Below are 14,422 nucleotides of genomic sequence, written 5' to 3'. Positions count from 1 at the left end.
AATTTCGTACTGGATGCGTAGAAAGAGTATACTGATGACTAGTCAGCGTCGTCTCATCTTATGATCTTTCTTAGCCTGTTGTCCCTTATTGGGCTTTAGAAAAAAAAAGAAATTAATTTTGGCGCCATTCCTGAAGACTAGGCAGCATGGTCTTACGATCTTAGCCTGTCCCTTAAATGGGTAAAAGGAAAAATAAAATGGCGCCATTTTTGTAATTTCTTTTGTCATTTGTCAAAAGTTTTATTAACTTTATTTGCTGTTTTTGGAGTGTTTATAGAGATCTATGGGAATGATTATCTATGATCTATGAGGAAGACCGAGAAGGACTTATGATGACCAAATTGGAGATGTCCTTAGAAAAGGTTCAATACGATCTACTCTGAACCGGCGTGCGTGTATGAAGCGATTGATGAATGTGGAGGAAGCAAGAGAAGTGTGTCAGGATCGAAGCAAATGGAATTCTATAGTCTCTGCTTACCCCGGTGGGAAATAGGCGTGAGTTTATGTATGTATGTATGTATGGGAATGATTGTGTAATGAAACTTTACTCTAAGCATATTATAAGGAATAATAATGGAACAAAGAATACCAACGTATATAGAACGACAACTCTGTCCGCTCCCCACCAGCGGCTGAGCTAAGTTTGCCTCACCCCTTCGGTGTTACTTTAGTCTTCAATCGTATGGCGTCAGAAGTCACACACACAGATGCGCGTGTACGATAATGTCAATGTGTAGTGTCTGTGTAAAACGAGGTGTTTTGTATGAATTGGCCGGGAGTGCTTAAGTGTAACGGAATGAAAAAGACTTTATTTATAGTTTTTTATTATCAATGGACGGTGCCGGGGGCCAGTCGAGATGCACAGTGGCCACGTCAAGAGCCAGTATGTCCACTCTAGCAGCTATGGCGGCGCCGAGCGGTGGGCGGCTGCGTCGCAGCTCCCCGTTCACCCACTCCTTGATGTAGGTCCCTGCCTCCGTGGAAACTCGTACCACGAACAGCGAAGGGTGACCTGCGAGAGACAGACAGACGTAAGTTAATATAAAATAAAATTTTTAACAAAAAAAAAACCGACTTCAAACGCAAAACTAAAAAGCAATAAATAAATTTACTTCGCACAAAGTAATTAGTACGTATTTTCAATTAGTTAATTATTTTATAAATCTGAAGCCGGTGCCAAGGAAATGCTACAACGAAGTACCGATTCATATATTTTTCAATACTGATTGTTTTGTAATTTTTTGTTTGACATTGTTTTGTAATGCTTTGATATAGGTATTAAACAATATTGTGTGTACACAGTAATTTGATATTGTAGTAGGGTTGTTGTAGCATTTACTTGGCACCGACTTCAGAATTATAAAATAATTAACTAATTGAAAATACGTACTAATTACTTTGTGCGAAGTAAATTTATTTATTGCTTTTTAGTTTTGCGTTTGAAGTCGGTTTTTTTTTTGTTAAAAATTTTATTTTATTTTACGATTTTAAGTGATGGTTAGACCGAGCAAGGATGCAGACAGACAGATTTTCTGATTTATATTCATATATAATAATATAATATATTATTAGTAGTGATCACAATTATTATTGATGAACATGTTTACACACACACACACGCGCTAACGCACACGAGCACACGCGCACGTACACACGCACACACACAGACACACGCACACACACACACACACACACACACACACACACACACACACGCGCGCGCGCACACACACGCACACACACACACATGTGTATGTGTACATACACACATGTGGTTGTCAGTGGAAGCTGCTATCATACACACTCACGCATACATATAGATACAGTAGATTTCGCGTGGTTCGCTCGCTGCTAAAGCAGCTCGCGTGTCCTGTTTATTCGAAACTATCCCTCTTCGTATGGCGGCCATCTTGTTTTTCCGCCACTTTGTTCTTTTTCACCGGCGACAGAATTTGACCAAGATTTAAATGGGTGTCGTGGAAATAAACAAAATCCAGGTGCAATAGGTTTGCCAGGCCGTAGGATGTCTCCCTGATTGGGAGCAGTTTTCAAAGATGACGTTCCGATCACACGCCTATACATCATTTTTACCCCCAAGACATTTTCTGGAAAAACAAAATTTTGTATGGCGGCCATCTTGTTTTTTCGCCATTTTGTATTTTTTTCACCGGCCATTAAATTCGACCAAGATTTAAATAGGTTTCGTGAAAGAAAAATTGGTTCAGGTGTGATAGTTTCGCCAGGCCGTAGGGTGTCACCCTGATGCGGAGCAGTTTTCGAAAATCGGGAAGTATTTCCATACTTAACATGACGATCCGACCACAACCCCGATATATATTTTATATCCCGAGACATTTTCTGAAAAAACAAAATTGTGTATGGCGGCCATCTTGTTTTTCCGCCATTTTGTTTTTTTTTACGCGCTATGGAATTTGACCAAGATTTAAATAAGTGCTCTCAAAGAAATATTGGTTCACGTGCGATAGTTTTGCCAGGCCGTAGAGTATCTCTCTGATGCGGAGCAGTTTTTGGTGATCAGAAAGTATTTCCGTACTCTACATGACGTTTTGAGTAAGCGCCCCATACATTATTTTTACCCAAACGGGCTTCTTCCAAAATCGACAAAATTTTGTATGGCGGCCATCTTTTTTTTCCGCCATTTTGTTTTTTTGCACCGGCGATTGGATTTGATCAAGATTTAAATACGTTTCGTGAAAGAAAAATTGCTCCAGGTTGTATAGTTTTGCCAGGCCATAGGGTATCTCCCTGATGCTGACCAGTTTTCGAAGGCCGGGAAGTTTTCCCGAAGCCTAAAGATCGATCCGATCAATATGACTTTACAAACGCACTAGTCGCTCCTACGATTTTTGAAAATTCCCCTCGATTTCTCTGGTCTTCCATCATCAGATCCTGACTTCCTTGACATGGGACCCCCTTGGGTATATCTCCTTTCAAACAAAAAAAGAATTATCAAAATCGGTTCATATACGACGAAGATATGCCCGAACAAACATAAAAAAAAAAAAAAAAAAAAAAAAAAAAAAAAAAAATATACGGTCGAATTGAGAACCTCCTCCTTTTTTGAAGTCGGTAAAAATAACATAATTAAAACACATAATAACGGGACTCCAGTCATCCCGTGATCATGGCACTTGCAACAGTGTCGAAATATCGGGAGTGTAACGCGGTAAGAACCCGTTATTATGTGTTTTAATTATGATAATGGTGCTAATTCCTGTAAACACCATCTAATTTTATTTTAAGTTATATCTGTCATGTTCTTATCCGCCGAAAAGGAAAGGGACGGGTAATCGACAAGCATAAAATTTATGGAATACACGTCAATTTTAAGCACAAATCTAAAACAACCGTCTAAAAAGTAAAGAAAGTTATGGATCTAACTACTCCACTCCAATCTCATCAGTCATCCCGTGATCATGGCACTTGCAACAGTGTCCAAATATCGGGAGTCTCATATCCCCATTTAAACGCGGTAAGAACCCGTTATTATGTGCTTTAATTATGATAATAACCGCGTTAACTTAAAACAATGTATAATATTGTGTATGTTTATGTATGATTGATCGATCACCCACTACACAGCCTCCGTGGTCTAGTGGTCAGAGCGTTAGGCTCACGATCTGGAGGTCCGAGTTCGATTCCCGATAGGGACATTGTCGAAATCACTTTGTGAGACTGTCCTTTGTTTGGTAAGGACTTTTCAGGCTTGAATCACCTGATTGTCCGAAAAAGTAAGATGATTCCGTGCTTCGGAGGGCACGTTAAGCCGTTGGTCCCGGCTATTAGCCGTAAAAACACCTCCACCCCAACCCGCATTGGAGCAGCGTGGTGGAGTATGCTCCATACCCCCTCCGGTTGATTGAGGGGAGGCCTGTGCCCAGCAGTGGGACGTATATGGGCAGTTTATGATCACCCACCAGGCACGAGCCGCGCGCTCAGCTGCAGTATACTCCTGGTCCTGTCAAGCAGCGGTCTCCTGTGCAGCACCCTGATGGGCGTCTTCTGTCGCAGTACGACGCGAGCCTCGCAGTCTTCCGGTGTGGTGCGGTACGTGTTGATGTTGGCTATGTCGCGCTCCGAGACGGTCGGTGGGCCTTCCTGTGGAGATGGAACACATACATATATAAGATCACGCCTATTTCCCGTTGGGGTAGGCAGATTAGTGCGTATGGCAGACAACAATAAAATATCCTGCGTGGATCATATATCCAGCTGAAGCTCCCCTAACCAAGTCTCTGCCGCATCCGACACACGATGCAGCCCGGCTATGCCACCTGGGAACCGGTGCAGAGGGCACTCGTTGACTATGTGAGATATGGCTTGATCCGGGTGACCACATTCACAGTGTGGCGACTCCTTTAAGCCCCATTTATGTAGGTAATGGTTTGACTTTCCATGATTGGTCCTGGGTAGGCAGAGGCTACGGAATTCCACTCATTGCGATCTTGACATACTTTCACTTGTACTACTCCCATCAAAGAGTTCATGCATGCTCGCCGGTTTAGAGTACTCTCGGTCAGAGTACCTGGTTCTAATTGCGGTGGATCACAACTTAATAGCATCACGCTTATATCCCCAAGGGTTAGGCAGAGGTGTATCTTCTTCTCTCGTGTGGGTTGAGAGGTGGATTACCAAATATATATATTTATCGTTTATAGTTACTGTGTGTAGACCTTGTTCTCGTCATAGTCGGAGTGTGTCAGCTTCACGCAGAGCGCCTCGTACGTCTTGGTTTTGAACTCCTCGCCCTTCTTGAGCAGCGCCAGGTCCTCCCTGGAACACAGAGGGGGTGAGCCCGGCGGGGTCTATACAGCAATACAATACAAGAAATAAAAATAAAATTGCTATTCAAAATTCTAGATTAAATTCATCTTTTTTGGGGTTATATATATACGTTTTTACAATAAAATTATATATAATATAATGCCAGATATTTTAAATTTAAAGCTCACGTGAAGTTTACTTTATGTAAAAAAGCTTATTATAAGATTAATGACTACCTAAATGATAAAAAATTCTGGTATTGAATGTGTTCCTCTAGTTATTAAATAACTTGTAATGTATACCCCTCATTGGTTTTTAAAAGATGTGTTGCTGTTGCAGTTTCTTGTCATTTCTCTTCAGCCATAACACCTTGCGAAATGACGTAAATTCAAAAATGTTACATTGACCTTCAACAAGTTTATCTATATATAGGCTGTTTATGTATGTTACGTATGTATTTTTGTAACGTAATGTTGCCGCACCTGGTGGCGCGCACCAGCCTCGCGACGCGCACGCGCCCGCCGCGCGCCATCTCATCACACGCCCGCTGCAGCTCCTCCGCGCTCAGCTGCCGGGGAGGGTCGGCTATCTATACATACAATAATAAACATTTCCTCTTCACCTTCATAATCTGCCTGAGCCTTGGCGGCTCAATAGTAACTGACGTAATCAACAGTCGATACAAGGCCCCTGACATGGCTCATGTATCGACGACTTATTGTCAGTAAGTAGTAACCGGGACCAACGGCTTAACGTGCCTTCCGAAGCACGGATCATCTTACTTTCCGACCAATTGAACTTATCATCATCATCATCAGCCGTACGACGCCCACTGCTGGGCATAGGCCTCCCCCAAGGATCTCCACGACGATCGGTCCTGCGCTGCCCGCATCCAACGGCTTCCCGCGACCTTCACCAGATCGTCGGTCCTTGTAGCGGGCCTACCCGCTGAGCGTCGTCCGACACGTGGTCGCCACTCCAGAACCTTTCCGCCCCATCGGCCATCGGTTCTCCTCGCTATGTGTCCTGCCGACTGCCACTTCAGCTTTGCAATTCTCCGAGCTGTGTCGGTGACTTTAGTTCTCCTGCGGATCTCCTCATTTCTGATACTACATATAAAAAATAAAAAATGAACTGTAACCTCAACAGCGAACGGGCGTCCGTCCCCCAGACAGCGGACGTCCACGTCCTCACGTCCCGCCGATATGAACTTGAGCCGGTGCTCGGCGTCCTCCGGAGACATCCTGCCAACAAACACTGCACTTACATCTCTCTCTTTTGAAACGCCTGTCAGTTACTTTATAGCAAGATGTATAGAACATCTCAAACTTTATTTAAGAGCTGCGCTCTTGTCGGTGCAGTGATCGCCATTCCTCTCTTCTTCCCACCAAAACCTTCACCTCCTGATACGACACGACCTAACCAAGTCTCTGCCGCATCCGTCACACAATGCAGCTCGGCTATGCCACCTGGGAACCGGTGCAGAGGGCACTCGTTCACTCGTCTCGTCTGTGTTGGGCTGGTTTGTAGGCCGTTCGTTCTTGGTTAGGAGAGCTTAAGTTTGATATATGATCCCCGCAGGATATTTTAGGGGTAGACCTAGGATAACACTTATGAAACAAATAAAAGAGAAGGTGCAGGTCGTGTCGTATCGGGAGGTGAAGGTTTTGGCGGGAAGAAGACAGGAATGGCGGTTATTCCACCGACAAGAGCGAAGCTCTTAAATAGACATACATACATACATAAACTCACGCCCGCAATCCCAAACGGGGTGGGCAGAGCCACAAGCAATCAAAGACAACTTGCAAAGGCAACTGCAAGTTGTCTCTTAAATAGAGAGAGAGGATATTTTATTTTTTTGTTAAAAATGCCAAGAAAAACATCACATGATTAATGGACGGCCCCAAACTAAAAATTCAAAAAAAAAAAAAATCGTCTTACTGGTACAGGTCCGCTATGGGTTGGAAGATGATCTCCTGCACTGATGACTCCATCATGCGCACGCCGCCCACCAGCCACGGCGTCTGCGGCAACGAGCGAGACAGCTTGATATACCTGCACGACCGTTATACAGGGTGTTAGTGGCATCGTAACGAAAACATTCGAGGGATGATTCAGACTTAATTAAAACACATAATAACGGGTTCTTACCGCGTTTAAATGGTAAGGACCCGTTATTATGTGTTTTAATTATGATAATAACCGCGTAAACTTAAAACAATGTATGATTCAGACTATAAAAAAAAAAATAATAAATTGTTTATTTCTGATCAAAAAATTACATCCATATTATGTTAGTAAAAAAGTGACTTCATCATCATCATCATCACCAGCCCATTAACGTCCCCACTGCTGGGGCACGGGCCTTCCCTATGGATGGATAGGGAGATCGGGCTTTAAAACATCACGCGGGTTTAGTGCGGATTGACGGTTATTAACGACTGCTAATGCAGCCGGAACCAACGGCTTAACGTGCCTTCCGAAGCACGGAGGAGCTCGAGATGTAAACTTTTTTTTTGTTTGTGGTCACCCATCCTATGACCGGCCTTTGCGAAAGTTGCTTAACTTTAACAATCGCAGACCGAGCGCGTTTACCGCTGCGCCACCGAGCTCCTCATATAATAATAAGTTTATATAGGTTGATTGAGGGGAGGCCTGTGCCCAGCAGTGGGACGTATATGTATAGCGCGACAGCAAAATATTGAAAATTTAAATATTATATTAACTGTAAACAACACGTGCGGCTAGCAAACAAACAACACCTGCACTTGTTTTCGACACACGTGCAAGGTACGGTAGTGGGGACAACCCTTATAAGACGGCGAGCCGCACGAGTTGTACCATTCTTGTGTCGAACTCCGTACAGAGAACATCCAATAAAACAATCTGTGACAGTGAGCCATCGTCTAACTGGCGCTAAGCGTCCTCCACAAAGGTTCCTGTTACTTTGCGATCCGAGTGCAGTACCTACTCGTGTTCTAACATGTATGTTACTGTTTTGGTGGCGAGGGTGTGCCGCCGCCGAAGGACGTTGTCATGGTACCGAACAGAGCATAGTACCCCGCTAGCCACAAGTTGGTAGTGTGACTAGGGATCGACGATCCAACGGTGTCATGTTGTAAATTATATATATAGGTCGCGCTGTGGAAACTTCGTTACCGCGTTTCAGGACTGATAAAGCGCCATCTGTGTTGTATGGGACTACATCAGGACATCTCCAATTTGGTCAATGTAAGTCCTTCTCGGTCTTCCTCTGCCAGCCCTACCATCAACTTTCGCTTTATATACCGCTTTCGCAATTCTATTATCCTTCACCTGCTCTACGTGTCCAAACCAACCTAACATTCCCATTTATTCATTGGATGTGGAGGAAGCAAGAGAAGTGTGTCAGGATCGAAGCAAATGGAATTCTATAGTCTCTGCTTACCCCGGTGGGAAATAGGCGTGAGTTTATGTATGTGTAACTACTAGATAGAGGTAAGATGATTCCGTGCTTAAGACAAGTTAAGCCGTTGGTCTCGGGCTACTGGGCCAAATGTCTTGACCAACCTGCAGTGGAGCAGCGTAGTGGAGTATGCTCTATACCTCCTCCTCGTGTGCAGCTAGCAGACGTAGGATGTTTATGTTATGTTTTCTATTCAACCCATAGCAAGATTTAATATTAAGAGCACGACTCACCGCCCGGCGAGGTAGACGGGCGCATGCGCGCACATGACGCTGGCGCACGACAGCGTGCCGGCGGTGGGCGGGGGGCGCCAGCACGCAGCCAGCGACGGCAGGGACACGTCGGCGAGGGCCTGCGGGCGGACACGCGACTATAAAACTACGCTTCATACAAATACATTGACGTAATCGTCAACATTTACGATACCCGTGGTAGCCTTGTTAATAGTTTCTTTGTTTTTTTTTTTTACTTATTGTAGATTTGCCGCAGATGGCATTAACTACTTGGCCGGAAAAATGGGGAGCGCTGAAGGCAACAAGCCTGAGGGTGCCCAGTTGAGCGCGAACCTCGGCTCAGGGCGTCGTCTGAGAGGAAAAATATTTGAAAGAATTAATCGACTAGTGGGTCGCATGCTGCGGTATTAGCATGCTGAGAGATATGGTTCAACCCTAACTCTGCTCAATAGTAACCCTGACACCAGGGTTGATGGGGTTGGTAAACCACCTCACAAACCACACGATAGAAGAAGATTTAACAAGTTTATAGATTACCTGTTCCACGGAGCGTCTGGTGAGCTCGACAGTGAACCGCTTCTTCTGTTTGCTGCGGGACTCGAACAGCGGCGCGGCCAGGGTCTTCAGGACCTCCAGCTCCTGTCACATACAATAAAAAAAATGGGTAATTGGATGTGCCGACTAGTCGGTTAAAAAACCTGACCTGTCAAATCTTTAGGTTAGGTAAGCGGACCTCGTGAAAAAACTGGATAACGCTAGGGATGATGATGATGATGATGGTGCCGACTAGTCGGGAAAGCCGACGAGGGTTTGCTAGCGCCAAAGGTTGTTTCGAGTTACCGTATCAACCCGAACAGAGCATAGTACCCCGCCAACGAGGACTTGACTACTTGAGTAGTGAACGTCGATCCTGTCCTACACACCTATGTTACATTTATATACATAACTATGTTATATACTATATCTACAGACAATAAACGACCGTCTTAGAAGTGATACATCTCTTATTTAACTCCACAACTCCGGCGTCTCACAGTGCATGGCAACCCTGCCAGTGCAATCCATCTGTTTCATGTTGGAAGTTGTATATATACGTCGCGCTGTGTAAACTTCGTTAGCGCGTTTCAGGACCGATAAGCGCCATCTATGATGTATGGGCGAAACTATATGGGTGAACGTCGTCTCGTACCGAATACTGAGGGGGATGATTCAGCTCATGACTCTGAGTTAATATCAAGTGAAATCTGGACCCGACTGAACCGATATTAACTCAGAATCATGAGCTGAATCATTCTCAGTATTCGATACACACCAGTGTTACTAACACGTATTTGCATCGCTCTGTGTAAACTTCCTTAAAGCGTTTCGGGATCGATGAGCACCATCTATGTTGTATGGGCAGAACTAACTCGTCAACTAATTACCTGCAGGTCGTCAGGGTAGTCCATGGTGACGGTGATGAGCAGAGGACACACGGCGCCCGAGTGTAGCGGCCGCGCGATGTAGCGAGACAGGTGCTCGCCGAATGACCACTTCCACGCTTCTTTTAGAGGCGTCACCACTCCTGAGGAGGATACATTAAAAACAGCACACATAAACAGCCTATATACATCCCACGGCTGGGTACATGCCTCGCCCAATCAACCTCAGCGCTCCCCAGTTGTCCGGTAGTTAATGCCATTTGCGACAAATAATAAGTCACTTCATATATATCAACCGGAGGGGGAATGGAGTATTCTCCATTCTCCACCACGTTGCTCCACTGCGGATTTTAATAGCCAGAAACAACGACGGGAAAAACACATACTTAATTTATCTTTTATGTAATAAAAGACAACAACATTTTATGCAACTAATTTTATGTTGGTAAACTCAGCAGCGAGTATTTAAATTCATTATTTAATTTTGTAAGTAGACCTAACTCTCTTTTGATTTAATTAAGTTCTATATGTGGAAGCTTATAATTGGCCTCATTCTGGCTTATGTTTGTACGTATTTATTTAAGATTCCGTGCTGTTAGCTTTCCTTAAGAATTAAATAAATAAATAAATAAAATAAGTGACTGCGACAGGATTCAAGTCATGAGTACGGAAAGGTGATTCATTCTATGTTTGGTATTTGACGTTTGCAGTGAAGTTGCAGCGCTCCGACGTCAGGTGGAGTGGGAGGGAGTGGGAGAAGGCTAGTCGCTGCCTGTCAGTCTGTCAGTTACAATCGGAGCGCGGTGGGCGACGGACGTTGCCTCGACGGTGTAGGGGCTCGCAAAATGGGAAAACGGTCGAACAAGTCCCCTTTCATGTCCCCTAAATTCGGTCCGCGTGTGTGTGTCAAATTCAAATCATTTATATTGTGACACACAGGTACAGTGGGTAGATGTTACAAAGATAATAATAAGACCGCTGGGATCTGCCGGCAGGCGTGTGTGTGAAGATACCCACAGAAAGGCCTTTTGTAACATCGAGGTGAATATTACGAAATTACGAATGCGATATTGTGAGCATGGTATAATGTATGTGAGTAGTATTTATGTAATAATTGTTCTGTTTATAAATGGTACTTAATACTTGTAACTATCTGGCGGACAATAAGTTAACCTAATATTAGTTCGACGTCTCTTAAATGAGTTCCGTCTTTCGCTTGCAATAGACACAAGAAAGAAATGCAGCTAGGTTTATAGACCAGTAAAATTAAGTTAAAATTGGCCCCGATTCCTGCCAACACCTCCTAATTTTATTTTAAGATATACTTGTCTTTTTCTTCACAGCCTACTTGTCTTTTTCTTCTCATTAGCCTCCGTGGTCTAGTGGTTAGAGGGTTAGGCTCACGATCTGGAGGTCCGGGTTCGATTCCCGATGGGGACATTGTCGAAATCACTTTGTGAGACTGTCCTTTGTTTGGTAAGGACTTTTCAGGCTTGAATCATCTGATTGTCCGAAAAAGTAAGATGATTCCGTGCTTCGGAGGGCACGTTAAGCCGTTGGTCCCGGCTATTAGCCGTAAAAACACCTCCACCAACCTACAGTGGAGCAGCGTGGTGGAGTATGCTCCATACCCCTTCCTGTTGATTGAGGGGAGGCCTGTGCCCAGCAGTGGGACGTATATAGGCAGTTTATATATTATTTATATATTGTCTTTTTCTTATCCACCAAAAAGAAAAGGGACGGATGATTAACAACTGTTAATTTTAAAATGATTGAGTGAATTAACTAATAACCCAGGCAAATCAAATAGGCATCTCGCTGATATGCAACCCGTTTGGCGTGTGTTGTCAATTTAATTCTGTCGGGTTATTGGCACAATTTTTTACCTGGATTGCAATTAGCTTTTCTATTGTGTGGTTTTGTTATCAAAAACCAGTACTGAATGTGATTCTGTGACGACGTGGTCTAATACTGACAATCTTACCCTCAAACCACACACTAATAGTTAATATTTTTAATGTGAGACACATACTTGGGTCGTACTCGGGGTGTGCGTTGCTCAGTGTGAGGGTGACGTGCTTCTCCCGTAGCAGGGTAGCCAGCGGCGCCGACAGCGCGCACGCGAATGTGGGGCAGACGTAGCTGGAACCATGACGTAAAAATTTTTTTTTTTTTCTGTTTTTCTTCTGCAGTTTTCACTAACACAGTTGGCTGAACAAGGTATTATAGTCGGCAATGTGCTTCACCACCTCCCTGATCTAATACTTTCGGTGAGGTGTAGGTACTTATTTCGTCTTATGATGGTACGACAGTATGACGTACCTCTGACTAACCAATTGGTATATTATCATATGCTTATGTTATGTTAAAATAGAGTCTTGACAAGAAAGTGCTCTTTGATAATCCTACAGTAAAAATCTAATAAGTTTTTTAATTGACTTTTGGTGAAGCTAGCTAGGAAGAAGTTAAAAAACGCTTCCTCCTTAGCGGCCTACGGCCATTTAAGATTAAAGTAAGACCCAGAGGGAGTGAGGCAAATGTAGCTCAACACATGAAATGAGAGTTTTGCTAACTTCAATAAAGGTACAAATAAATCTCTTACCGTTTCTTATCAAGTTGTTCTTTGACCATCTCACAGCACTGATCCCACGACCACGGCTGCAGCACTCCGATACAGCTGATGCACGTATCCACCTTCCTTCTTTTACTCGGTGGAGTGTGCCCATTATCTGAACCATTTTCTTCAGGTACGGTAGAGGTTGTATCTGATGGATTATCTGTGCCTTGTGTTTGGCTGTTTGCGTGGTGATCTTGGTCTAGGTACTGAGAAAAAAATTATGTTGGTCAGTTTATTTTTTTACTATTAATCACTAGGCAGTGTGGTCTCATGATCATAGCCTGACTAAATATGTGAAAGAAAAAATATACTTATTTTTTTTTCTGGCTCTTTGGACGCTGCAAGCTTGCTGTAGATTCTTTTTTTTTTTTTTTTGGCTTTTCGGCGGGAGACGGGAACGGGACAGTTGCTTTCTTCGTTGAGTAATCTAAATAATTAATACGAAGTGGTGTTTTGTGGTTAATGATCGCATTAAGTTAGTCAGAAGACATTCGCGAGTGTTATTATATTGGAGTATTCAATGAACAAAGTGTATCTGCCCATTTTCGCTTCGTGCCGGGAAGCCGCTTCATAACTCAAAAGTTTATGCGGACTTTTGAGTTAATTCGTTTGGGGTTCGGAGTAGGAGTCTACTCCGAGGGTGGGGGCTTAGGTTTTATCATCATCATTCATCACCTTTCATCATTTCATTAATCATCAAGAAAAAAAAATACGTAAGACATGGCTGTATGGGCATAGTTCCCTTTGCCTTACCCTTCGGGGAAAACCAAAACAAAAAAAAAAAAAAAGATTCTTTTTTATGCATTAGGATTCTATTTTATACTTGGCTCTTGTGGATGGAATGTCTTTTAAGATTTTAAAATAAAAGCCGAATAACTTAAGAAGTGTGGATTTCTGTTACTATTAGTAATTATACTGCAAGTTGCAATAAAGGATGATTGAGCACATATAGACTTCAATTTTCGGTCATTCGATAAGCCAGAGAAGCAATAAAATACAGAATTGATGCTAAATTGTTATTATTCAAATCCTAGATGCCAGCTTAAGATTTTTTCTAATTTTGTGCTTCTAGCGACTGGTTGTGCGACCATAAGCAGGTGTTTCAGAGTGTATATGTGGGCGTTTATAATCGTGTGACTACATGGTCCCCGTTTCTGTCTTCTGTCATTAGAATGTTCTTTCTCTTGAGTCTGCTGCTGGAGTTACCAACATTCAGGAGTTGAGTAGCAAGTGGGTTGACAGGGTTCTTTATCTCAGGAAGAAAGAACTATTCGTCAACTAAACAAATTGCATTTAATAGCCTAAAATATCAATACAAACTTTAAGTATAAATTGTGGCGAATTCTCGTAAGCTGTAGGGTTTTTCAGTCCTATGTAGCGGAGGGCACACGCGTCACAACATCCTAGTTCTTTACATAACTTTACGATTGCTTTTTGATCCATGTTTTATTTAATATTTTCAAAATAAAAACACGTTTTCGTTTCGGCCGGCTAAGTTGACACAAGGTTGACGTAAAGTTCTTGCAACGTTCCGATTTAGATGTCTCCATTCCAATATTCTACATTTTAATTTAACAAAAAAGATTAGGAACTTATTTCGGAAATAAAAAATGTTGAAAATTAAAAAATAAATATCTATGATTATTAGGAAAATAGTTTATCGATTAACAACCGCAACAAAACGTATCTTTCAATACCGTGACGGCATTAGCACTCTGCGTAAAATGTATCGAAGGAGAGGTGAAAAACTTGCCAAGGTAAAAATGTCATCAAATCAGCTGTTCATTTTAATTTCTTATATTTTATGTTTGCTATCAACTATATTATAGGACTAGATTACATTACTGACCGTGGTTCGCTTTGGTGTCGCTACATGAGGGTAAATTGTGCTTTAATTTTATGCTGCCCGGTATCGCGAAAA

The 14,422-nt window shown here is 42.9% G+C and overlaps 2 protein-coding genes across 2 annotated transcripts in view; one reads left to right on the top strand and one right to left on the bottom strand.

Moving 5' to 3' along the window:
• LOC126379178 (glucose-6-phosphate exchanger SLC37A2) overlaps window positions 1-14,422 on the top strand; it is a 100,951-nt gene that overhangs the window by 37,850 nt on the left and 48,679 nt on the right. The window lies entirely within an intron of this gene.
• Window positions 813-14,001, bottom strand: LOC126379067 (tRNA pseudouridine synthase Pus10). Its single transcript, XM_050027630.1, has 12 exons — window positions 13,822-14,001; window positions 12,487-12,707; window positions 11,917-12,026; window positions 9,888-10,027; window positions 9,001-9,102; window positions 8,464-8,582; window positions 6,727-6,840; window positions 5,927-6,029; window positions 5,268-5,374; window positions 4,695-4,794; window positions 3,939-4,119; window positions 813-1,012 (listed from the first exon to the last, which is right to left on the bottom strand). The coding sequence occupies exons 1-12, from the start codon at window positions 13,942-13,944 to the stop codon at window positions 813-815; spliced, it is 1,620 nt and encodes a 539-aa protein (XP_049883587.1). The 5' UTR covers window positions 13,945-14,001.

Source organism: Pectinophora gossypiella, chromosome 28 (genome assembly GCF_024362695.1).
Source record: "Pectinophora gossypiella chromosome 28, ilPecGoss1.1, whole genome shotgun sequence".
Classification (NCBI taxonomy): domain Eukaryota; kingdom Metazoa; phylum Arthropoda; class Insecta; order Lepidoptera; family Gelechiidae; genus Pectinophora; species Pectinophora gossypiella.
Note: the sequence above shows the minus strand (reverse complement) of the source record. Positions and strands in the feature narration are given on the sequence as shown.

Coding starts and splice junctions, on each gene's coding strand:
- LOC126379067 (XM_050027630.1), bottom strand. CDS start 13,944: ATGGATCAAAAAGCAATCGTAAAGTTATGTAAAGAACTAGGATGTTGT. Junction 12,708..13,821: donor CGCCACAATTTATACTTAAA/GTTTGTATTGAT, acceptor TTTTTTTCTCAG/TACCTAGACCAAGATCACCA. Junction 6,030..6,726: donor CCCATAGCGGACCTGTACCA/GTAAGACGATTT, acceptor GTTTGTTGGCAG/GATGTCTCCGGAGGACGCCG.